At 38.3% G+C, this 27,224-nt stretch overlaps 1 protein-coding gene across 3 annotated transcripts; it reads right to left on the bottom strand.

Moving 5' to 3' along the window:
• Nucleotides 1-333: 333 nt before the first annotated feature.
• On the bottom strand, nucleotides 334-27,018 carry LOC139131493 (blood vessel epicardial substance-like). Of its 3 annotated transcripts, none has more exons than XM_070697567.1 (5): nucleotides 26,601-27,018; nucleotides 4,423-4,979; nucleotides 2,787-2,895; nucleotides 1,878-2,192; nucleotides 334-1,585 (listed from the first exon to the last, which is right to left on the bottom strand). In XM_070697567.1, exons 2-4 carry the CDS (start codon nucleotides 4,947-4,949, stop codon nucleotides 1,890-1,892), a joined length of 939 nt encoding a protein of 312 aa, XP_070553668.1. In that variant the 5' UTR covers nucleotides 4,950-4,979; nucleotides 26,601-27,018; the 3' UTR covers nucleotides 334-1,585; nucleotides 1,878-1,889. The 3 variants fall into 3 exon arrangements, with proteins under 3 accessions (XP_070553668.1, XP_070553669.1, XP_070553670.1); XM_070697568.1 differs by lacking the exon at nucleotides 26,601-27,018 and adding an exon at nucleotides 14,634-14,749; XM_070697569.1 differs by lacking the exon at nucleotides 26,601-27,018 and adding an exon at nucleotides 9,593-9,719.
• Between the last annotated feature and the right edge of the window lie 206 nt (nucleotides 27,019-27,224).

Here is a 27,224-nt window from a genome sequence, read left to right as displayed (position 1 = left end):
TCCATGTTATAACTGACCTTACCTGAACTCACTTGTCAGCCAGAAACTACTGAAACGTCGATTGCGAATCTGAAAATGATGGCTTTTTAGCAAAACAATGTTGTTTCTACATTACTTATAATGATCCAGCAAGGTGAAGCTTGTTCCCTTTGCTAAGTAGCTTCTCATTACATTGAACAGGTTTCAAGGAGTGTTGTTTTTCAGGATTTGACATAATGTATGTATTTCTATCAAACTGTATTCATATCAACTATATTTCATTAACAATTTGACGCATTATACTGTACATGTCATCCGGTATCTACAAAAGTGAATGTGAAACTCGTACTCGGCTTTCATAACTTAGGTACAATTTAATCGTATTTACTTCACAAATGTTCCTAAATAATACAACAAAACAACTTGTATAATAGGACTGCTGCTCTTTAAACAAATAAACAAATAAACAAACAAACAAACAAACTAACTAACAAACAAGCACGAACACAACCAAATGCTCATCCCATGATGGATATTGGGATGGTAACAGCTGTAACTATAGCAACAGGTCCCGTGGTGTCCTCTCACGTGGACATCTTCAAAATTTAATACTGGAATAATGAATTCAAAGAATGCAGAATGTTTTTTTAAGTGATTGACAGTCACAACATTATACTCAGTTGAAAACAAGCAGTAAACATACTGAAATGATCCCACGGAGTGCAAAGTCCATAATGGCAAGCATAATCATAATGCTACTAGAACTAATTATAATTATCTATGGAGCACCATATTCCATTCTGCTTTGATAGAAAACTTTTAGACAACTGGGAACAGAAAACGGCCAATAAAAGCTAAAACAAAACGTCTATATAGACACCTGGTACTTGTGGACTTAACCATTGTCACGCAGATTAGGACTGTTGACTTGAGACATACTCATTTTGTACCGAAATAGCTGTTCAGTATTTCAGTGAGACGGTTGGGAGGTGGGCCACAACACACGTGATGGCCATACACCACAATCATCCTCGAGTTACGTATCAAAGATCCTTCAAGCGAGATTTGTGTCATTGGTGTGACGGTTATCTGATATTACATGGGCAGAGTTTAGGACTAATGTAAAGATACGCGTCTGGAGAAAATACAAGCAGTTGTGTCAGGGTCTTTCGTACACCTATGAACGGAAAGATATGTTTTGAAAATCAACAGTAGGCAAATGTGTTGTCAGGGTGTTGTCCCGTATTATACATAACTCTGTGAAATCGGGCAGATGTACATGCTATGGGAAAACTACAAGTGTCGGTAGGTTTACCCGACTGTCATTATTGGGACTTAACAGCATTTATGAGAGAGAAATTAAAATACACTTGTACTGTCAGCTATTTACATGTAAAACAGCCAGTAATGTTACTGAGGCGTTCTTCAGTTCCACTTCTGCATGTACAAGGAACTCCAAGGCAGTCCGTGAGAAAATGGCGAACGACAGAGTTGATCCATTTTCATGTCAGTTTTAGTCCATCATCCATCAGTCACATGGTTTTCTTCATTCCTTCATTCGATTGGACAGCTTCGCCGGAACTTTCACTCTGCTCGGAAATAGGTCCTTAAATGAATAATAAATACACAAATGGATACATTAATCGATTAACATTCATATAACTCGATGCTACACTTTTATATCTTCATCAAACGTTTGTGTCATATGGTATGCTTAGCTTCAAATTGAAGAATAAATGCAATATTTTAGTTTTGAAAGGGAAGATGACATACATACATACATACATACATACATACATACATACATACATACATACATACATACATACATACATACATACATATAGTCAGCCAATGAAGCATTTTGTTTTAATTTCTAACAAGAGAAGTAAACGCACACGTCATCCATGTCACTCGCCTAGATCGGATGAAACCACGCTGTTTCCTCTCTGTAGCTGTGACCACTGTGTAAGATGGCTGAGGGACGAGACGCCGATGTTGATGCCGTCGATATCGTTGAAATCGTCGTTCTTTGGCGTAGCCTCGTCCAGATGAACCACATACTCGTTCATGGCGAACAGTTTCCTAGACACGTCCTTCCCGATGAGGCTGTTCAGAATGGCCTTGGTGAACTGATGCTTTTTCAAATGACTTTCTAGATTCTTACGTGGCCAGGAGATGTATCTGCAATCTTCCAACGCCGTCAAGGTCACCTGAGGTCAAAGAGGACAAACCAAACCTTCATATTTTCAATCGTCCCGTGAAGGAAGACGTCTACTTCCATCCATCAATCCACTCACTCATTCAGTCACCAACTCTCTCACTCACGCACTCTTTCATTCATTCATTCATTCATTCATTCATTCATTCATTCATTCATTCATTCATTGTTGACTGATTGATTCCATGGCAAATATAGTCGGCAGATTTTGACAGACCTGATACAAAAGCATTTTTAGTGAAAGGTTTATTAGCATTAATACCTTGATTAGGAATTTCTCCAACCCACTGTCTTTATACCTTCTGAAAAAATCACTACACAACAAATACCTGCCATTGTGATGTCATTTTATCTTTACTTCCTGCGCACGCCGGTCAAAATCTACCGACAGTGTTCTCATACGTTTATCAATTCGTTTATTTATTATGTCATTCATTCATTCAGTCAGTCAGTCAGTTAGTCAAACATGTCAATTCGCTCTACTGCCATCTGAGCTAGTGAAAACCAATCAGTGTTTAAAAATATCGAAACCCCTTTCCAGCGGAGACAGCGTTTTATTTTTCCGAAGACTCGTTTTGTAGCTTACCTGAAACACGTCTCCGTATCCTGATTTGCAAGATTCCCATTCTGGAGCGTCGAGAAACTCGTTCGGTTTGACGGTGTGCAGGTAAATGTCATCACTAGTGACGCGAACGCTGAGGGGAAAAACAAATCCCAGATAAATACTGAAATTCGCCGCAGGCGGCATTTGCGAAAAAAAATGGTGAAGACTGTTCTAAAAGATTAAAATTTAAAGCAAGGCTGTGGAACTATGTTTGTTTTGAAAGTGTACAATACCTCTAGGAAGTAACTATGACTTCGTTGCTATCCGCAAACTGACTAAAACCTCGTCATGAAAACAGCAGATCGTGTTGAATTAAAGAAAAAAATCTCTACAAGAGCAGAAATTGGACTCTTCCAATCTTTTTTTACTCTTATGTTCATGAGGATAATGATTGCATTTCTACCATTTTCATCATCAGTCTCGCTTGCCAGTCCTCGAACCTTCGCTCTCGTCACATTTTACCCAGCGTACTATTAAGTGTGCTGCTACAAGTAGCCAAGCGGCGACCAACTGCATGTAACCTGAGACCAGAAAGTCATTAGGGCTGAAACTGTCTAAGAGTAAGGGCAGGTTAAAGATCGGGCAAGCAAAACTAGTCCGTCGTTACCTTTAATCATCATGTACATAATGCATGTGAAAATGGAAAGCTTGAAACGCACGCCATCTGTGAAGAAAGTCTTTGATAAGGCTAGGGGAATTTGTCTGTGTTTACCCGAAGATTTCTATATCCTGAGATTTCTGTTTGTTACAGACAGATATTTACTCATTTCCGAACAAATACATTTTTGAGACTTTACTTCAGAGGAAATTTGAAAAAAAAATGATATGAAAATTAGTGTTCGCGGTCCCAGAATACCCAGTTACTATTTAACTGCTAAGCCCTGACGTCTCGGCATACATCGTTAGACCGACTTCTTGAAATTGGCCTAATGGTTCTTAGATCTCAAATTCCTCTATGATCAGGTGTTAAGACAGCTAGTTCGTTATACAGAAGTAGGTTCTTGTTCCGTGATTAATTTCTTTTTTAATTGTCAAGCAATTAATCAGTCGTCGCTCCGAGTGACTTATTGACCCGCGTGGGATTTTATCTCAATGTTCTAACGTTGACATCGCTTCTCGCGGTTTACATAAATTTCTCGCATAAGTGCGATCAATCAGTTTGATAAAAGATAACGTTTCCACGCAAAGCTGTCTTGAGGGCCAAAAGGTGAAAGGTGATAAATTACGCGTGCACTGAATTTCATTTAAAGAAGTATGCGCCTCGAAAGTGAAAGGGTTAAACTTTTGCTCAAACTTTCCTCAAGGAATCTTTCAGCTATTCTCCTTCAAAATCAAGAATAAAAATCGGGGTCACCAAGCAAATTTTGGTGCTGGAGAAACAAACAACAAAAAATTTACTGATAATTGGAATTCAAAATGGCCGCCATGCCTGTGTTAACTCTAGAGAGAAAAATAAAAAACTTTCGAGTTTCAAAACAGTAAGACCGTGAAATTTTTCTTACGCCAAGAGCTTTAAAATGAGCCCCCACAATTAGTAGATCAGAAAAGAATTGTTTAAATTTGAGAATCCGAATATCTGTATCCAAGGCACATACCACCTCAATACATTTACATTTACCTTCCCGACAGGAGAATTGACAGCCTTTCGTCGGCCGCGGTTTTGAACTCTATAGCGTAAAAATCTCCTTTCTTCAGCGAGAACATACATCCGTGCTTAGAAAGGTTCTTGAAGTTGGATCTAGGCATTTGAAGCGGCTTGAAGAGCGAGTCGTAGGTGCTCTCCAGTTCGATGTCCAAGCCAACGGGCCAGAAGGAGTACACAATCCGGACAACCTGTGCGATGTTCACGATAAAGAAAACCAGGTTCCAGCCGAAGAAGTCCGGCATGCAAGACACAGTGATGGCCCACAGGTACAGAAACAGAAAAGCGAATACCAGGACAACTCTCAGGAATAACGCATGGTGTTGAAAGATGGTCGGCGTTACCAGGGCAACGACTAAGGTCAGGTGACCGACTTGGAATAAGGCGTGATGCGGTTCAGACCAATCTGGGCACACGCCCCCGGGCGTGTCTTCCTCGGAAGATGACTGTGGTACCGCCGTAGCTGTTACGATCTCCTGGAGTAGCGAGGGCAATGTAGACATGACTTGACCTTTTTAATCGACTTGTGGTTCCTGCATAAGAAGAACGCATGAAATCGAATGTACTTATTTCAAATACGATGAAGAGAGGTGCAAAGAAAATACTCGAAACTTTGAGGGCAGCGTAGTTATTTTCAACAACTGATGGGTTGCTTTTCAGTTGGATGACAGAGTTTGACCTTTTAGGTCGTACTGAAAGCGTAGGAAGAATAAATTTCAGATCTAGAGTGAACATGTTCCGACCAGACGGCTGTGTTCACAATCCGTTATCGTCGAAACAAGATATATTTTTGTGATTTGACCTCTCAGAGCATCGCGAATTTGATACCTTTGTCTGTAAATCGAAAACTGTTAATTTCAAATTACACGGTCGTCATCTCTCGTATCTCTTTAGCTCTGAATGTTGTTCAGGAAAGTTAATGCTGTACGTTGTGCGCTCCTGTCTGCCAGGTCAATAATTCGAAGATCGCGGTCATATCGCTTGAATGCCATTTTGGTCATAATTACTGATCAAAGCTAACAAACATTATTAGTTTTGTCATGAACAGATCTACAGAAGCAATCGGACAAGTGATTCCGAGATTTCCTGTCTGAAATAAAGAAGATTACCAAAATCTACTGGCATAAAATATTCATCGCAATTAACTCACAAGAACACTCATCCGGAAGTATTGTCTATTCAATCCTTATAGAGCTATTTACAAAATATTTCTTTCCACAGTTACATTATTTTTTGTGCAAATCATAAACGCAGTGCTACCTTTTGCGAAAACCCTCGAGCTCTACATAATTCATTTCTGTGAACGGCGCCCTCTATCACCTCAGCATTTCACTCTTCAGCGACTGAACACTCCATCCCTGTCCGCAGACAAATTACGTTATCGTTTAAATCTAAGCCACAATTTACAGAGCACATATGTCCAATGTTTTATAAACAGTTAATTCAAAAGATACACCTGGCCTTATATTATTTGCCAATTTTCTCTGGCATGTAGTCAGCATCATCTTCCAGTCAAGCGTACTTACTGCTAATCCAATTTGTTTAGTTCAAGGTTACATCGGCTGTCAAATATTTAATGGTCAATGCTAACGGGTCAAATCACTGATGCGGTCATTGCCGTCTGCGTCTTGAAGGCAGTTAATATACCCATAGACCCGAGATTGGCAATTTCGAGAAGGTCATGGCAAAGGATTATTGCATTAATTGTTGGCCTCTATTAGTGACGCACAGCTTCTTGGTTTAACGTCAGTCGTTTACCTCGCATGGCCAATCGGTGCCAAGTACATGTTTTTGCCGGCATGCAATCAATGTGTGGATTCTCTGTTTGTTCCTTTGAGTCTTGTATCCAGGGGAAGGTAATACGAATTGAGTTATTTAAAAATCAAGATATTAGGTGTAATCCACTGGCTGGTATAAACACGTTTGATTCGCGTCACAGTGGCTTTCCTTATTATCCGAAACATCGTGTGCTCCTCTCAAAGCTTCAGTGGATTAGTGCAAGACTCGTTTTGGTCGAAAATAAGATTTTTTTATACATTTATTCGACTTTTTAAAAACAAATCCTTTGAAAAGAATTTAATCATCAAATACGCAATGAAATCCCTAATGCAATGTTGATTACATGAACAAATTCAAAAGGGCAAGTTACAAAGTAAAAGAGAAATACGAAGTTTCCTGGCCTTCTTTCCACACGCTGTCATCATGTGCACAATCAGATTATGTCTCTCGCTTTGAGGCCGTTGACTTGTTGTCAGTACACAGCGAAAATTCTTCTCAGCGAGACTTCCCGGGCAATGATCATGATTGGAATGCATCACTGATTTTTCCTTCTTTTTTATTTGCAAAGTACTTTAACTCTTCAGCGAGGTTAATTAAAAGTTATTTATTCATATATATGACATTAACTCTGTATCAGCTTAGACGAAATATGCGCATTTTCACTCATAGACCTAAAAATTCAGAAATATCATTCATTCGAACAAGTCACTGTGAAAATATTGGATACCGCATTTCTCAACGCTCCATCATTGAATACGCCTTTTAATATGCTTAGATAACAAGAATGATATTATTAAACATTTGAATAATACTTAAAAAAGGATAGCAATTTTCTCTCATCATCACACGGTCTCCCCCCCCCCTCTGTAAATCTCACTGTATGTGTTGTGCTATAGTAGGCGAACGACAGCAACTGGGTTGAGAGTGTGATAAGCAACATAAAGTATGCCAGGGACTAGCGGACATCACGACCTGTCAGCGATTCCTTGACTTCAAGCTTTTGAAGTCGAAAAATGTCAAGGAGTCTAGATATTAATTTTGTATCGAATGGAATTAGACAGTTTCCAATTATTTCAGCTATCTCAAAGACATGGGACGGATTTCTCGAGCATTCCGCGAATACCATGATCATATCGTACTTTCATTTCATGTGTGCTGACATCATTTTTCATTCAACAAGGGCAGAATTCGTCCCTGCATTCACACGCAGTCTGGCGATAAATCTGTTCGCCACCGGGTATACCTGGTTTATTCCATAGCTTTCGTGTTCGGTTGGTTCATCGGCGCGTACGTACTGAGGCACGCACTCGACTAGCAAACATACGTCTCGCAATGATGGCGTCAATGTGCAAAAGTACTGGGCAACTTTAATGGCCTGCTATTACTGTTGTTGATACACGAAAAAAAATTCTTTATCACGTTTGAGTGGTCGAGTTATCGCATTTGAGTGGTCGAGTTATTCGCTATAAAACGTGAAGGAGGGGAAATTGAAAACAGCACGGTAGATAAGGGTTTTATATCGGGAAGAAATAGCCGAGAGACACAAGATTACGGTTTACCCTTCAGAGAATATGACAAGCAAACGAAGCATGTTAAAAAACGTGTGTTCTGCTTCCAATATCATACAGAATTGGAAACGAATCTCTCGTTCTGTAAAGTAAAGGAAATAGAGCGGTTTTCTTGACAACGCCGATTATAGCGGATCTGTATTATTGCGAATCTTGGAAAATTGGAAATCGGCCTACGCATTCTGAATTTCACACTTGATTGTTTTGTAAAATACCCTACAAGGCTCGACTATTTTGTAGCTAGTCAGTTTGTAACTATGGAAACTGACACACGAACAGGAGGCTTTCGAAGCAGGATGATCCATGTCCCTGAAAGAGTAAATTATCTGTGACATTGTGTACAAAGCGCAATCAACGCGAGACAAGATTTTAAAGGGATACAGTCGTCGGAACTGTCCCCAAAGGTCGTATAGGACCCATATGACTAATGTAAACACTGTATCCAGGGTACAATGGTGACTGATGAAAGTTAAAACATGTCTGTCATAATCTACATCGTATAATTTAAATGTTGCAGCTATGATGATGAGGTGTATCTAGATATTGTGCACGAAATACATTGTTAGTAAACAAGAAAGTCGCACAGGCGCAGTTCCGACGACTGTTTCCCTTAAATATTAGGAATCGCCTCAAAACTCAACGTTTCAAACTATGACAATTTCAGTTGTATCACTGCTGCTGATAAAGTCCATATGCTGTCTTTGAGGCAAATCAATGAACCGTAGGAAGAGAATTGTGACATTTTGTGGTAGGAAAACTTCTGACCTCTGACATTTGCGTCATCGCTTAATTTGCATGATTTATGCATAGATGTTATTAAGATAAAACCGAAGAGAACGACGCAGAAACAAGTACACGACTTCTGAAGTCGTACACGATTTTTAAATTCATGTTCTGGGCGATCTATTTTATGACTTATTGAACGAGCTTCTCTGTGTCAGTGAAAATGTCATTAACTTCAGCGTTAAATTTTCCACACTAACGAGAAAATATTTTCCACATTTTTTGACAAATTACAGGACAACCGTCAAATTTTCAGTGGCACTTGCACTTTCGAAGCTGCATCATTGTCGAAGCCTACACAGTCACAAATAATTTCCCCATTAGCAGGGAATTGTAAAAAAGGTCAAGCATCTTATACAGATCCACATAAAATTCAGTTGCAGAAAATTAACCACCAGGCAATTGCGCTCATTAAATCTGACATATGTTTATTTCGTCTTCGTCGCTGGAAGGCTCACAGTCCATGTTAGAATCATTGACCCGTGAGACAAAGACCAAACGTGCCGATGCTCTCGATATACGGAATCCGCGTCGCTCAATGGGTCTGGCCTGAATACAGAATGCTACAATCTTCTCCTTGCAACCATAGATGGATAAATGGATCAAGAGGTCGACTGGACAGCTTTAAGGAATTCAGACGATAGCAAATATTGCTCAGGGATCTGCTATCATTCTATTCCTTGGAAGATTAGCTCGTATTCAGACTCATAAATATTTTCATAAAGATAGGACTCGGGATGCAGCCAGACGACAGGTCAAATTGAATAAAATATACAACGTGCGATAAAACTTTACTCTGACGGGGAAAATGCCCTCCATGAAAGCTTGACAGAGTCCCTCACGTGATGTTGGTGACTTCTCTACGCATGCACACTAAGCCAATAATACGTCTTGCCTCCACTGAAATACACCACTCTGACATATCATCACACTGGTTTCTTCGACCTTTCAAAACAGAAATAGACCCTATTGGACGTGCTGAGGCCAAAACGAAAAAAATATTTCTGGTCATCTACCTTCAATATTTCGAGTCTTGAAATTCATATCTGACCCCCGTCCTCTTTTGACGTGTTCCACAAATATCACAGCACAGTGTCATGAAACAAACGGGTAATAGACAATCTACTTTATTCACAATCGGTGATATTAGCTCTTGTAGTCTCGATACGTGGATCCGCCTTTCCTTTTATACCAGTGCATTGCTAAAAAGAGAAAGTGTTTTGCAGTCAGTGAAAGTAAACATAAATGGTAAGGTAATCTCATACCGAAGTGGTTAGGGGGAAAGAAATGAAAAAAATCAAACTGCATGACTCTTTCGAAATATTAAAAACCAGACAAAGTTGTCCTGTTTCATGCCCTATCTCTGGGTTCTGATCTTCATTTATTAAGTTTGTTCGCGCCTCGAAAGTGAAAGACTTTTGGTCAAAGCTTTCCTCAAGGAATCTTTCAACCGTTCTCTTTCAAAATCAAGAATAAAAATCGTGGCTCATCCTGCAAATTTTGGTACTAGAGAAACAAATAACCCAAGATTTGCCTATATTTGAAATTCAAAATGGCCACCATTCCTGTGTTAACTCTATGGAGAAAAATAACGTTTTCGAGTTTCGAACAACTAAGCCGGTAAAAAAGTTTTCTTTCACCAAGAGCTTTAAAATGAACTCCTAACAAGTGGTAGATAAGAAAAGAATTGTAAAAGTTTGAGAGTCCCCGAGGCGCGTTCTACCTTAACTGTTTACCGGTTTCATGATTCTCTTGCCCGATCTTCTATTCTGTCTTTGGAAGACGTACGTTACTCTGGGGTTTAATAAAAGAAGACGAGAATATCGGCAGAAATCGCACAGCGTGTGTACATTCATTACTGTCACGTCTCGCCCTCGACAACGTCTGCACTCCGCGGGGCGTACACCAGACAAATAGCCGTGTATCGAGTGAAGCGTGCCAGACATAGGTAATTATATTTGTTTCTGAGAATTACTGGGCGATTGCAACTGTATCGATTTCAATCTCACGAAGTTTGTTTACATCATTTATCTGGAAAATAATGATGTATGGATATCTCCTCGGCGATTCGGCGATCAACGTTCGCAAGAGAGTTTTACGGACCTACCAGTTGGCACTGAGTCACTTAATACCTTGCATGGTTTAAACGGCCGAGTTTTGAGCTCCGATAGCATTCTAATACAGGTTGAAAACTTACAGACTCCGTTTTTACATCATTAAACTACATGTACATCAGCTTTAAGTTTTGATACTATGGTCATTATTTTTTTCTTTTGAAAAAAAAGACATGTTTCTATTTTCCTGCCAAGAAAGTCAGTTATGTGTAGCGTATCAACATTTCCAGCACAATGCGTTGTGTGTGATGTCACTGCAGATAAATGACTTCTGGTCAGGATTGAAATTCAGTTGTCAACATTAATATTTTATATCATGAACGTACACGCGTACACACCAGGCATTTAAACATAAGTTTCGGAGTTGAACAAGAAACAGTAGTTTACAAACAGAAAAAAGAAGACATACTGAAAAATCAATCAATAGGTATACCATTTCATTGATAATGGAGCTTTGATCTTCAATGATATCATTGTTGGCAAACTCATGATCAGTGTCTATCCTTTTAGATAGTTTACAATGTCAATGTTACCATTACATCTTTTGGGGGCGATGCACGAACCGCTAGACTATTGGAAAACGTTAGGCAAGTCAGACAAGACAATTTCAATTATGAGGGATGCATTAACTAAGTATTTAGAAGGAATGATCAGAATGAGGTTGCAAATATCTTGGCTTTCCAAACTTGTGTTTTGATTTTAAGGAGTAGTAGGCGGGGTATGCAAACCATTTTACCGTAACATTCCACATGGATTTTACTCTCCGGTCACTCAAACAAATGTTTATGAAAGCAGTTGAAGAAAACTTCCTCGACGGTCTTTACAGTGCTCCATCCACATCCCCATTTTTTAATCACTCTCCTACCAAGATTGCTTTCCGAATGCTTGTGTTCACCGAGTAAAGTTCTTTTAAGGCAGCATGCGCCAGGAAAGCGAAAGACTTAAAATTGATTTGCCCAACTTTCTTCAATGAAAGTTTCAACCACACTCTTACTAAATCAAGCATAAGAATCAGGGGTCACTGAGAGAATTTTGGTACTAGAGAAACAAATAACCTAACATTTGCCGATATTTGAAATTCAAAATGACAGCCATGGCCAGACGTGTCTTATCTCCATATCGGAAAATACAATTTGCGGTTTTCGAAAAACTATGCCGCTGAAAATTGTTCTTACTCCAAGATCTTTAAAATGAGACCCGATATATATATATATATATATATATATATATATATATATATATATATATATATATATATATATATATATATATATATATATATATACAGAGCGTGCACTTACAGATATCTTGGTCAAATTTTGGACAATAAGTTAAACTGGAAGGAAAACACTTCAAATATCTTAAAAAAAGCTCAACCACACCTGTATTGCTTACGTAAATTACGGTATTTTGAGGTATAAATCCTAGTATTTTGTACACTTTTTATTCATCTACTGTACAAAGTGTCTAAATGATTGGAGCTGTTTGTTGGGGTGGTAACATCTCAGTCCAAGAGAAGACTAGGTTGGAAAAGGTGATTAAAAATGCTAGTAAAGTGGTCGGGCGGAAATTATGCTCATTTGATGAAATTTACATAGACAAAATGATTTATAAAATGCCATCCTCTGTGATGAGACACATCCCTTGTACAAAGAATTTGATAGTCATCGTATCGAAAGAAGTGGTAGATTTAGAGTGCCCTTTGCACACACACAGCGTTTTTAAGCATTCCTTTATACCAAGAGTTTTAAACTACAATCTCAAATCAAGCAGAGCAGATTTTTAACCAAGTTTGTTTTCGTCACATTTTTTGCTCACGTCTTTACACACGTGGGCATATGTCGCAGCGATGTCTGTCTGTCTGTCCGTCTGTGTGTCTGTCTGTCTGTCTGTCTGTTGGTCCATTATCTCAAAAACGGCTTATCAGATCAGAATCAAATCTGGTACATATATTCAGTTAGTAAATGGCAAGAACTGATTAGTTTTTGGTGGGTGTGGCTGGCATAGTTTTTGCTCATTTGCGTAAATAGTGATTTTAGAAAAAAATGGATATATATTAAAAACGAATACACACAATTTGATGAGATTTGCTACAAATGTTGATCACACCAAGATATATCAGCAGTGGGAACCATTAAGGGTGACATGAAAGATAAATGCTAATTTGCATATTTAATGAACTTTCCTAACTAGGGATATATGTCTGATTTGACTCGATCAAAATTAACCAAACTTGGTATGTATATTAAAGATACTATGATTTAACATTATTGAAAGCCATTAAGCGTTTTAATTTCAGCCAATTCCTAATTTGCATATTTCATGAACTTTGTTAATTAGGAATATATATTTGAAATGACTGGACCAAAGTTGATGAAACTTGCTACATGTATTGAAGCCACTATGGTACAACATTTTTGAAAGTCATTAAACATTTTTACTTCAGCCAATTCCGAATTTGCATATTTAATGAATTTTCCCAATTAGGGATATATATCTGAATTAACTTGATTGTAGTTGTTCAAACTTACTATATACATCAAAGATACTGTGATATAACATTATTGAAAGTCAAAAGACATTTTTACTTCAGCCAAAACCTAATTTTAATATTAAATGAATTTTCATAATTAGGGATATTTATCTGAATGGACTTGATCAAAATTGATGAATCTTGCTATGTACATTAAAGACTCATTAATACAATATTATTGAAAGTCATCAAGCATTTTATCTTCAGCCAATTCCCAATTTGCATATATAATGAACTTTCCTAATTAGAGATATATATCTGAATTGACTTGACCAAAGTTGACAAAATTTGCTACACATATTGCAGATACCATGATACAACATTACTGACAATCACTAAGTATTTTTACTAAAGCCACTTCCTAATTTACATATTTAATTAACTTTGCTTATTAGGGATATATACCGGGATTTACTTGATCAAAGTTGGCAAAACATGCTATGTACATTGATGATTATACCAGGTACTAGGTCAAAACAATATCGAAAGTCATTTCACATTTTCATGTCAGCTAATTTATAATTTGCATATCTAATGAGCTTTCACAGCTCGGCATATATGGCTTGAAGGACTTGGCCAACGGTAATTACACTTGCTAGATAAAGTGGTGATACAATAAGAGCAGTCAAATAACGTTAATATTTTTATTTCAGCTAATTACATATTTGTATACTTCATGACCTTTTAGAATTAATCGGCGGTGATTATTGTTCATTATGTTGATCATAATAATTTCAATGAAGTTGCAAACATGTGGCAAAGGTTCAAATTTACACATAACTTCAATATATAATGAAACACGTGAGCATTTACAGTTCATATCTGGTTATGTTTGTGTGTGAACGTGTTTGACTTTTTATTCTTTGTTGCCGGATTGCTTTGAAGCAGATATTGAAATTTCTCTACGGAGATCAATAAAGTATTTATTATATATATATATATATATATATATATATATATATATATATATATATATACGCTCACACGTGTCACACACATATACATATATCTACAACATTGGCGTCATCTGTCTATGATCAGTCGTACTGTTCCCTACTTTGACAATAAATGAACAGAAAGGACATTATTAATCATCATTTTTTATTTTCTTGGGTTATTGTCAGATATATATAAGTTAGTCGTTTATATACGTCATTTCGCGTTCATGCATCATGTGCCTGAGAAAGCGGCCCTGAGAGAAAGCCAACATTCGCGGAGTAATAAATTGAGGTATATGGAACACGACTGCACACAAAAGATGACGCATGTACACAGTATGTAGTGTATCTGGTTCGATTCAGAGTAATCAACGCTCTACAACCGGTGGCCCAATTTGTCCAAACAGCTAGCTACATGAAAACTTAAGTCAGTTTCCTCTGGCGGGGGGCAAAGGTTACTCCGTGTACTTACCTCACCGTGTGCTTATTAGAATTTACACCTTCCAGGCTGTGTCCCAATATGCCGAGCGGATTTTTTTATCGCATTGCTCCCATGTTTAACGCAGCAAACGAGATCGATACAGGGAGAACGACTTGTGCGCGTCACGTTTCTAACCTTTGACCCAGAGTACATTTTTTGAACTCCAGAGTGTGATTTATTTTGAAAGAGTAAATCCCTAAGATGTGCAAATCGTCCTCTGGGAGGTTTCAATGTGTTTTTCTCTGAGGAATTTCACTATTGGGGTCGATAAATTTATTTCTTTTTCTATTTATGGACACACGGATTAACACAGCGAACACAGCGGGGGAAAGACATGGTTTCTTGTCATCAACAGTTGTCATTAGAGAGTTGACAGCGAGAAAAGATCGAGTGAGATTAAAATTTAAATGTTATTGCGAACCTTTAGTCCGTGAGTAATAGTTCCAAAGGTACCTTAAAATGTAAAGGCCGCTTTGTTTCAATCCTTCACAACCGGTAGACTATCAACGGATAATTTATTGACCACAGTAAAAATGTTAAGTTGCAGTCGAAATGAGCGTGATTATTTCAAGTAAAAAGTCGTTGTATGTTTCAAAAAACTCGTTTTCAAGTTGTTATAAATCATCGTATTGTGACAATTTAGTGTGAAAGGATAAAATTTCGTAAGGGTAAAATTTCTCCTCAAATTTAGGGAAAACTGCGTTTTACCATAAATTTGGCTCCTCGTCTTTGTGAAGGTCTATTAAATTCATGGCTTGTTCTAGTCGCCTTGAAATTTGGAGAAAATGGAGATACGCATGCTGTACAGAGTTACGGGTTTTCTTGCAGAAAATGTGTCCATGTTTTCATGTGTAATACATTTCGTTCCATCATGGGTGATAGTGAAGTGAAATTAAATTCACTACAAAGTAGGGACATAAAAGCTGTTTTGCCCCACCAGGTAGCAATAGAAAATTTCAATTTTATGTCGGTCTAAAATTCTGTTTTGTGTTTACAGGAAGTATAACACCGGGCCTGACTGCGGTCGAAATGAGGCACCGGGGAATGAAGTGATGAACTCTGTATGAGGACAGCAGTTTTATCATCCCCATGGGAACCGATACACTCATCGGCGATAAAATGACCGAGATGGCAGCGGCAAACAGACGTGCAACGCTGATAAGCCTAGGCTTCAGGGTTCAAACCGAACCCGAAACATTAATCATTTACTACTGGCGTTGTCTTGAGCGTCGTTAACGGCTTCTGATACCAGAATACTTCGACCATACCGCCTGGTAGTCTACACAGTCAGAGCATTCACCATCAGGTCACCAGGTCACAAGTCACATCTGATCATATCAGTCTGACAGAAGACATCGACGTTTCTTTGAGTTCCTTGCTTTGCGAGTCACCCAGACGCGCGTCGTTCTGTCGCCTTGCTGACTTAGAGATACTGATTTTGTCGATCTTCTCGACAGAAATGTAATCATGCTGCACCGACGTATCAATCGTTTTGTTGGAAAACGATGACGGACGAGCGAGTATCAATGACATATGTTCTTTATAACAGTGGCTTCTTTCATTGTGATGGCTTATTGAAAATTGTCTGGGTTTGGAAGAAACCTTAAGGACTTACAATACAGAAGTCTAACCTATTACTTTGTTTTTATTTCTTTTATTCTCTGACTGATGATTATAACTTTCGACATTTCCTTATGTACTTTTGTTCCATCATCGATTACCGATCCTTTGTTTAGGCCCATCGGCTGGGAAAGTATGGTGAAAACCCAGTATTCCGTTTTTCACTAAGACTTTCTCTTCAGACATGAATTCCTTTGTCAAGGAAAGCTTTATGGCTTCGCTTAAAGTGAGGAATTATCATGATAATGTTGCATGGAGACTTCACCCTTGGTATTTGTACATCTTGTATTGTACAACCACCACGTACATTTAAAAGTACCACACGTGCAATTGACAACGGGTACTGTGAAGTGTGTACAATTTTCCGAAATCCCTCAGACTTGAACAAACAGACGTCAATTAAAACACATTTCAATATGTGCAGATCTACGCAAGTTCACGTCAACAAGTAATATTTTCAGACTATGAAACATATTGTGTTTGTAAAAATAGGCAGAAATTTTAAAAATTGTGTAAATTTCATTTAGATTAAGTACGTAGCAGAAACTCATCACACTTTAAAAATATCGGAGTGACCAAACTTGCCAGACTCCGTACAAAGCTCGGTAAAAATCACTGCAGTTTTTAGTTTGCTGGCTCATATAAGTTTCTGAACCTTCCAAGAATTCAGTGTGAGTTTCATCAAAATATCTTCAATATTGTCAATAAAATTGCTATCTCACAAGAATCGGTGCAGTTCTCTATCAGGTGAATGGTAGATTAGAGTCAGCTAGAAATCCAATTTACGTGTAATGGTCCCATCGTACATTACTATGGTATATTTCATTTTTAAGTTTATTGTGTTTTACTTTTTGAAATAAAACTACCTCACTGTCAATATCTGACAGTGCTACCATGGAAACCCACTTTGAATGAGGCGCTCCTCATCTTTCAATTGTACCACCGCTAACCAATATTACGTTATAAAATCGTATCAAATATTGGAAAGAAGTGTTCAGACTCATCGATCTTTACCACAATGCCCAGAAGGCAATCACCTGCGGAAAAGACAGTTTTCGATACAATTTCTTACGGATTTAAGTCCAGTAGTTTTTGTTTCTTAAATCATGAAAGTTTCTGTAAACCCATATGATACATCTTTTGTATGCGTGACCTTTCACAACACCAAAGAAAGTTGTGTTTATAATCAACAATACATTCAAGCATTGTGTTGCTCTTATTTTCGTAATCGTGTAGTTTACCATCCTATGAAAATATGAACACATCGACTTAATATAATGCAACAATTAAATGGAGTGTAATTTTTCATGTTCGGCTTCTGAATTTGCGTTCGCAACATTAATGAGTTTGGGTAACTAATTTTCGTCAAGCTGGAGGCACAATTGACAACAGGATAAACACCTCCATGGGCATAACTTGAACGACTCCTTAGCTTATTCATTAGCTGCAAATTAAATCGAAATCTTGCATGCAACATCCCTACATCTGCTGAAGGCACTCACTTCATGTAGATTGTGTGTTATTAAATACCTTAAAGAAAGCAAATTGATTGCTTTAGGGTAAAAATTTACGTGTCGTCAGAGTCCTTTCCAATACCTTATTGGCAAATAACACGTCTAGAACATGACAAATTGCATTGAAAAATATACATGTACAACAAAACATTCTTTGTTTTGGTGGCAATATATACGCCGAGCGGAGAATTGCCCACTCAAAAAACGCTTCTTTCACCAATTAGCGAATCATGGGTAGTCAAAATGTAAAACTTGGGACACATTCTTTTCGGAAAGGTAACGCTGCCACAGTCCGAGTGAGAGTAGGCCTACGTCATTCATAATCGGAAAGCAGAGAAAAACAATCTTTCAAACAATATATGGCATAGCTTTAATTATGTTGGGTCCTTTAAACTCCCCAAATTAAGTCTCTTTCCTCGCTGTGGCCGCTCGACTATCCTGCCTTTGAAATAATATATTTGGAGCGGACTTTGACCTAGGATTGTTTTCAGAGGATACCACGGAGGATTCTGGGATATTTCACTGACCGTGTAATGGTTCGCGCTCATCTATCTGGCTCAGAGTTGCTCAAAGTTAATTTCTTTGTATGAACGTAAATCTCAGAACTAGCCGTGGCGACGAAGCTTTAACCTTGACACTGGTGACATTAGTTTGCAGCGATGATTTGATTGCGATCAAACACGATTGCTGTGTGATTGAAACAGACAACAGTATATTCATGCAAACGCAATTTAGCTTCCATACAGTGATAGGGAAAAGATATGCCATCCACTTAAGACTCGATTTTCATCCGAGCATAAACTTACAGCAACAGACTCGTAAACACAAATTTATCTTTGGGTTATTAATGTTCGTAAAATTGAGTATAATATTATCATGTACCGCAATTTCCTTGTATTTCCAATTACGGTTGGCGATAATACTACCAGGTAATCAAATTACTGAATATAAAGGCACACGATGGCCCAGTCTGATGAAATTGCAAATTGACATGAGACATTTTTGTATTTTACCACCGGTATAGCAGTGATCTTTACCGTCTCACGGTTGCTTTTGCATCAAGAAGCACGTGATGATAACTTGTGCCCTAAAAGTACTGTTAGCTCGTCAATTTCTGAAAAAGAAACAAATCAGCTATACACCTTGAGCTTTGGTGTGGGGCTAGCGATCATAGTTTAACCGGAGAAAGGGTCATTTACCCTCGGTGTACGGACATCATTTGATTACTAACGTCACCACATAATCATCAGAATGATTAAGTGATGACGTCATTGTTTTACTAGGTCAAAATGGTCACATTACAGAAGAAGTAATTACCCAAATTCAACTTGTACATCCCGGAAATTTCAACACTGGCTTTGAGCCCAAAAGTCTACCCATTGGTAAAAGACATATTTCTGCCATTGGAAAACATTAAGGTACAGTGCGCCTCGGCGACAGATGTTCGGACTCTCAAACTTTTACAGTACATTTTTGGTGTACAACTTGTGAGGGCTTATTTTGAAACTCATGGAGTAAGTAAAGTTTTCACCGTCTTATTTTTGTGAAAATTGAAAATCAATTTTCCCCTTAGCGTTAATTATCAGAGAGTGGCGGCCATTAAAAATTTCGGGTGTCGGGAAATATTTGGTAATTCGTTTCTCTGGTAGTGAATTTTGAATGGTAACCCCTCTTGATTGGCAAGGATATGGTTCAAAGTGTCCTACGGAAAGTTTAAGCAAAGGTTTAAGCCTTTTTTGAGGTGCGTACTACCTTAAGAAACTACAGCATCCCGTGGTATATTCGCCTCATATTTGCTATTTGTACATACAGTCCACGAAGTGTTATTTATTGAAAGTCTATCAACGCTATTTCAAAATCAGAAAGACTTCGGTGAAGTTGTCCCTGAAGCTTAAATATCTTTACAAATATAACACTCGTGGTTGTAATACCTTTTGATCTGCTTTAGCAAGGAGAGGCTATAAATTCTGTTTGAGGCATTAACGTACCCGCACAACTCGATTAAAAAACCTGAAAGCCATTCCTTGCATACTTGAAAAGCATCACAAAAATAATTATATTTTTAAATGACAATGGCACCAGCAATCATATCCAAACTATGCAATCTTCCCAGAATGCTGAAAGTTAATATGTCGTAGCGCACGATCGATTATAAAAGCTATTACCACAGGTCCGTAATGGCCTAGCTGGTCTTTAATTCTCAGACATATAAATCACAATTTGAAATCTTCCAAGCGTGTAATGTTTACGGTGGGAAAAAGGCTAGACCTAGACACAATTGAATCAGATGTACTATACGTGAACATGTCATAAGTTAAAGTTCTCATTTTTGGTGTAATTAATGTCCCTGCCGTACATGATGAAATTCGATTCTTTTGTAAATTACATGGACGGACAGATGTGAGTAAAATAAACTCCAAATCATAGCTGTACGCACCGAGTGCTACAGGTAAAATTACTCTAGATGGAATTAACGGCGGGGATTAAAGCCTTCTCATTATTGCGGTGGTGGAACATAATGTTTCTGAGCGATATGAAAGCGGATCTCTCGCAATTGAATTTTTCCACTGATCACCATAGCAACATTCCATTCACGATGCATATATTTCTGTTCAAACTCTGTTAACCACTGGGAACAAATTACAAACGTGTCTTGGCGGCCTTATGTACGAAACAAAAATTACTTTACATGACGGCAGGTAGAAATACGGCGATTAGCTGACGGGATGGCTTACTAATTTAACACAAAATTGAACCACAAAATATGGTCTGGAGCCAGCACGAATGAATCAAAATCAGAAATATCCCATTAAATAAAATGTAAATCAGCATGTAGCTTTTCAATATATGGCATGATTTCTCATGCATGGGCACGTACGTACCAACAAAGGTCACCATTTCGTTTTTAAATTCACGCGATTTAATCACAGTTTACAGATTCTGTTTTGAAAAGATCAGAAAAAGACGAGGGAAGGGGGCGCTCCCAATTTAACGCTAGTCTCGGATGCGTTTTGATGTATTTGCAGTGTTGGTCGTTCACCTCTTAGTCAATACAGATTTTTATCACGTGATACAGCACGGATTTATCTATTACCCATGAGGACGGCAGTAACATTGCCGTCCAACATGTACGCATAGAAGACAAAAGACGAAAAAACGTCTTCAGTGTCTTGAAGACTGCTGGGATTTCGTTCAGTTTTTTATGTTTCTTTTCAAATTTCGAAGGCTCGTACACGATACCGTGCTGAATCCGAAGACCTTGCCATCAATCACGTGACTCTCGTCTATTAATCCATGGAGGTCAACGCTTTACACCTGGAATTGCCCAATTAATGGTGATGACAGTGTGTGCCCTGGGGATACTTTAGACAATTCTACAATTCACTCTTGATTGAGAACCCGCCGAGATCGTTAAGTATGCACACTCTTAAATTACAGGTAAATCGTAAACAAATGATTTACCTATAATCATCTCGAATGGCGGTCATCAGGAATTTCAAATATCTGCAGCTTTAAGGAAATCGCTTCTCTAACCCACTGTGATCCCAATTTTTAGTTTTTTGAGGAAATGAAGAGTTTAAAATTTCCTTGATTAGTACAAGCAAAATTTTAAATGTTTCTATTTTGGCACTATTGCTCACACCTCTTGAATATTACGATTGGAACTAATTGGGATAATTGGATGGTGAAGTAATATCGATTTAATCTCCAAATGTTATCTCATCTGCTTTTCTTTTTATATTACACACTGTTTTTATGAGTAATTTGCGATATTGCAACATTCAGTTGTACGGCACCTAACACTTTTGAGAAATTTGCAAAATATGAAAATCCAATTATCCCCAATTAGTTACAATCGTGTTGTCAGTCGATCGTGTCGTTCAGAGTTCGTTGGAAGGGTTTGTCTATTCAAAAGCATGCTTGGCTGCAATTATGCACTGCTAATAGTGTCCGTCTCCCGACACTTAGCCGAGTGGATTTTACAGTGGAATTTGATCGAGTGTCCGTTTTGCCTTGCAGAGATCGACAAGTCTACTACATGTTGCTTATCATTAGAAAAGTAAACATTTGCAACAAATTGAGTCTTTGATGTGATTATACAGCGCGCGGCGAACGTTTCCCATACACTGTCTAGTCTACAATCATGGCAGTCGTTTCAGCATGCCACTCATGCACAACAAGCTGACGCAACACTATAGCTATTGTACATCATCAAAGTTTTCTTTATTTTGTGTACTTTGATTTGGGAAATACAACTCAGATAAAACTCATTGGCATATTTTTCTCGAACAATCCTCAACATCAACCGGACTGACGCTGGGCGTGTATGATGTCGTCAGGGAAATTAAGTGCAAAATACAGTGAATTATTTCAGAAACACTGGGTGTGTTATTCAATGGCGCAAAATGTACCGTGTTGATTGAATCATAGGGGATTCAATCTCCGATGATGACGATGATGATGATTAAATATTTAAAAATGAAGATAAATAAACATATATTTGGACTCAGTAAATTTGTTGTTATTGTTGTTGTTATTGTTGTTGTCGTTGTTGATACTATTTGCAGAAAGAACAAAGTATGCGCTGCAAATTTCAACACAGCCTAACTATACATGTGCGTCGCAAATTCAATACAGCCTAACTATACATGTGCGTTGCAAATTCAATACAGCCTAACTATACATGTGCGTTGCTGCCTAACTATACATGTGCGTTGCTGCCTAACTATACATGTGCGTTGCAAATTCAATACAGCCTAACATTACCCAAGGGGTGTCACTTCATTGCCACATTTTAGGCTGTATTGAATTTGCAACGCACATGTATAGTTAGGCAGCAACGCACATGTATAGTTAGGCTGTATTGAATTCGCAACGCACATGTATAGTTAGGCTGTATTGAATTTGCGACGCACATGTATAGTTAGGCTGTGTTGAAATTTGCAGCGCATACTTTGTTCTTTTCTGCAAATAGTATCAACAACGACAACAACAATAACAACAACAATAACAACAAATTTACTGAGTCCAAATATATGTTTATTTATCTTCATTTTTAAATATTTAATCATCATCATCGTCATCATCGGAGATTGAATCCCCCTATGATTGAATTGCACTTGCATGTGAAAAATCAACACTTTTCTTCAAGTCTATTTTGTAGCTCAGAGAAGTGTCAATTGAGAAAATTTCATTTAGCTGAGACAAAAGAGAAAACGGGATTAAAAAGTTTCATGCAGGAGTGTTTAGCATTTTCTGCTTGAAAATATTCAGTGTTGTATCGTGTCAAACTTGTTGATAGAGTGGACTGCACTGGCAATGCTACACACTACATGCTGAAGGAACTGTTGTCGTGATTGCTGACATCGAGAGGAGAAGAAAAGTTTTTTTAAAGACTTTACTTGTTTCTTCATAATTTTTTCCCAATTTAAAAGTAAACACTAAAAGGAAACTGGTGATGTGCATGTAGTGCAGTGTTAAGCTTGTGAGTGACATGCTGAAACGACTGCAGTGATCGTGACGAGACAGTGTATGGGAAACGTTTTGCCGCGCGGTGTAATCTAACACCAACCAAAGACGAAGACTGAATTTGTTGCAAATGTTTACTTTTCTAATGATAAGCAACATGTAGACTTGTTGAGCTCTGCAAGGCAAAACGGACACTCGATCAAATTCCACTGTATTTGTCGAAAAGTCAATACTCCACGACAAGAGCGGTTGACCTGACGGAGATCTCACCTGGGAACGGATGTGTAAAAAGAATCGAGGCTGTTCGGATGTGAGTGCGTATCTCCGTCTGGGTCCTTGCGATTACATCAATTACGTGCACATAATCGCAACATCCAACGAGTGTCTCGCATCTAATGGGATTGTCATTAGACGTGTCTAGAGACCCCAAAGGACACAGACGTGTCATTGTGCTCCCAAGTTGCGATGAAACTGCGTCAGATCTTCACATTTTCTAGCGCTGTGTAAAAAGGTCATTTCAGTAGCCGTGACTACTTCAACGCGCTGCTAAGGCAAACCTAATGGTTTCTGCAGTCGACTTAATGTTGTTGTTTTTTTCTCAAACGCACTCGGAAATTACCTCTGATGTGCGGTGATTGAGGTCATATCTCGATGATCGTAAAATTGTCTCGTTTTTACGTTTGTAAAGCCAATACGGAACAAATGACCCGCTCTCTTAAAAAAGAATTGAGAAATAAATTGCTTACTCAGTACGTATACACACGTCGTGTTGAATATTGGCCGTCTGCGTCAGCAAGCACACTTCAACCAAATTTCGAGCATTGTTCCAGAGCAGGAGTGAGTCTTTTACATTGCAATCCGGGCAATGCATCTCCTGCAAATCGACTCGATCAGCTCTTGCTGCAGTGCAGATATAAACAGCCCGGTGCCCGTCAATATACACGTGCTCGAAATGCGTGAGGATAAGGAAATCGATCGAAAAACTTTCCAAGTAAATATTCTTCTGATAAATATCAATTCTACATTTTAAAACTATTTTTCTCACTTGTTTGTCTCCTAAAATGTTTTTTTTTTATAAATCGTTAATGTGCAATCATTTCACTACGTCTGTAAATCAAACCATCAACTCACAGTAAACATGCATCCAGCCATCTAAACATCCATTCATACATTTATTTATTTATTTATTTATTTATTTATTTATTTATTTATTTATTTATTTATTTATTTATTTATTTATATGAAATCAAAATGGCACGGCCCAATTACATACATACATACATACATACATACATACATACATACATACATACATACATACATACATACATACATACATACATACATACATACATACATACATACATACATACATACATACATACATACATACATACATACATACATACATACATACATACATACATACATACATACATACATACATACATACATACATACATACATGTATATACTGTTTAGTCATACCAACCAGCGTTGTCCGTCTATCCGTGCCATTGTCTATATTATTCGCCATTCGCGTTTACATCCATCCGCCCACTCACCACGTATTAACAAATAAATCATTGATGATCAGTCCACCTAAATATCGAATTCCATCCATCCACAGAACCGTACATCCATCTATCGAAACAAGCTACCAAAACAATAAACCCGACTATTACAACTACACACACTACCACTAATCATATTGATATTAAGTTTCAATGAGCCATTACTCTGAGCGACTGTATTGTGCACAACCAATCATTTCTTCGATTCAACAACTCATCAATTTATCTACCTCATTAGCCATTCATCGAACATAATTCATTCATATTATCAATCGTTGCCCGGATAATAAAAATCAATTTATCTTCCGAACTAACGATTTTTTATATTCCTACCAACGCTGTCTACTACGTCCTGTTTTTCACCATATTTTCAATATAGCAGAATCAACCCAATAGTTTGGCATATTTCAGGCGGTTTTCCAATCTATTATTGCCATGGTATAGTCATTCAGAGTGCTGTAGGAAGGCGATGGAAAGAGCCTGGGCTCAGCCATTGTATGAATTCCAACGGAGCTACATGTAAGACATTGACTTTACATATCGCAAACTATGGCTAGTTCTTTACTTTGAGTGGTACTGTCTGGGCGAAGATAGTAAAAAACGTAAGATTGTGAATAATCGTTTATGGATTTAACTGTAGGGCAACTGTTCATGAGAGGCAGTTACAAGAGACGGTGTCAACGCTGTGTATTCAATTCGTTCACAACTGAGAATTCACAAGCAGAGAAGTAAAGGTTGCGCTCTGAGCCGGTCATCTGATATGTTTTTTTGGCTAACGTGAAAAATAACAAGATCTTTAGTGGGCTAAGTACACATCGATGAAGAAAACGAGTGGTATCGATGCGCGGTACAGACAAAGGATAGCAGTAATGATGGTAGTACTCCCGTACACTCTGTGAGATATATCGACTCGTGACAAAACCCGGCTGCAGTCATTGATCCGAAACGCTATCATTGGAGTACACATGCAGATAGCGTGTGGATAATATCGACTGGGCCACCGCAAATCACGAATAGTCAGGGCAAAATGGAATTACAATCTAGATTTAATCGTGGGGCTAATTTGACGGGAGTTCATCCAAGCACGTACAAACGCTCCTGAGGTTGATGTGCGATACCGTCTGTACGCCGTGCTGATCGAATGCAGAAATCTGGAGGTCAATAAAATTACAATTACTACCGTCTCGTCATGCCAGCGGGACATTACCATAATTCACGTGGCGTGTGCGCGACGGAGGTTAGACGTGGAAAACGTTTGAGATATTGTATCCGTCGCATTTATGTGACACTTTGTGCCAAGTATTTCAAGAAGCCCTTAGTTAGCCACTGTTTCCTTCCCATTCTGCATATTTCACATTACCTAAAATTTGACCATGTAGTTTCTTATCCGTTGCCGATACTCTTCCGGTCCTCACGTTCAGCATGTACAACAAACGCACATCTTAAAGTTATTTTCCATTGAGAGTAGGAATGGCTCATTTGTTAAAATAATTACACTTGGAAGGTATCGGGTAAATTGCTACATCTTAAATCTTAATAATTTGTAATACAATATTTATGTTTTCATGATTAAAAGAAGGATGCTGCCGGTCGTAGCACAATGACGCTGAAGGTATATTGTATTCACACTTCAACGGACTGCAGTTGGCAGCGTTTCGAGAATGCGTTTTTGTGATACGGTATAAGTCTTGAGTTGACGCTGATAAACGAGGAACTGACTTTGAAAAACGGTGTCTATGACGAACGCGTCGCCAAATGGTAGATAAATGACAGAAACTTACCCTTAAGCTGAACTTATGGACACCACTCCGAGATATTCTGTACTTCGCCCGTTATCGCCGTTCATACACTATCTTGATCGTGTGTGTGTAAACGATCTACCGCCTTGCTGCCTTCCGACCCCTGAACCCAGCGGAGTTGACGTCACTGTTTTGTTACCCTGATGACTTTCGTGGTGAACGATGGTGTTTTACCAACGACATGCAAGGCGTTAGATCGTCGGATGACAGTCTGGTCACCCAAATGAGGATACCGAAAACCCTGAGAATTCTCAAATGAGAAGGCTGGAAAGCAAAAAGCTGGTGGCGGATTATCTTAGAAATGCGCCGCCCGTTGGGCAGTCGAGAAATGCTCAACGACACAAAACTCTCCCTCTCTTATCATGACGCTCACTTTCTTTCGCCGCCCTTCTGGAGCATTAAATGTTATACACTAAGGGATGCACAATCAAATCTTGGGAGGGGTGGTAAGGATGCACCATCAAATCTTCGGAGGGGTGGTAAGGATGCTGTGACATACAAGTATTTTTTCGCATTCCATAGTCTGACAAATGATTTTGTCAGGATTTTGTGCAGCATGCATACTATCTCCCACGGCGAACAAAATTCGAACCTTTTATCGGACGA

The sequence above is a fragment of the Ptychodera flava genome, chromosome 4 (genome assembly GCF_041260155.1).
Source record: "Ptychodera flava strain L36383 chromosome 4, AS_Pfla_20210202, whole genome shotgun sequence".
Lineage (NCBI taxonomy): Eukaryota > Metazoa > Hemichordata > Enteropneusta > Ptychoderidae > Ptychodera > Ptychodera flava.
This window is presented reverse-complemented; position numbering and strand designations above follow the sequence as displayed.

Bases quoted from the DNA above. Each gene is read 5' to 3' on its own strand.
- LOC139131493 (XM_070697567.1), bottom strand. From the start codon at position 4,949: ATGTCTACATTGCCCTCGCTACTCCAGGAGATCGTAACAGCTACGGCG. The intron at 2,896-4,422 runs GTAAATGTAAAT...TTTTCCCCTCAG, and splicing joins TCAATTCTCCTGTCGGGAAG to CGTTCGCGTCACTAGTGATG. The intron at 2,193-2,786 runs GTAAGCTACAAA...CTTTGACCTCAG, and splicing joins GATACGGAGACGTGTTTCAG to GTGACCTTGACGGCGTTGGA.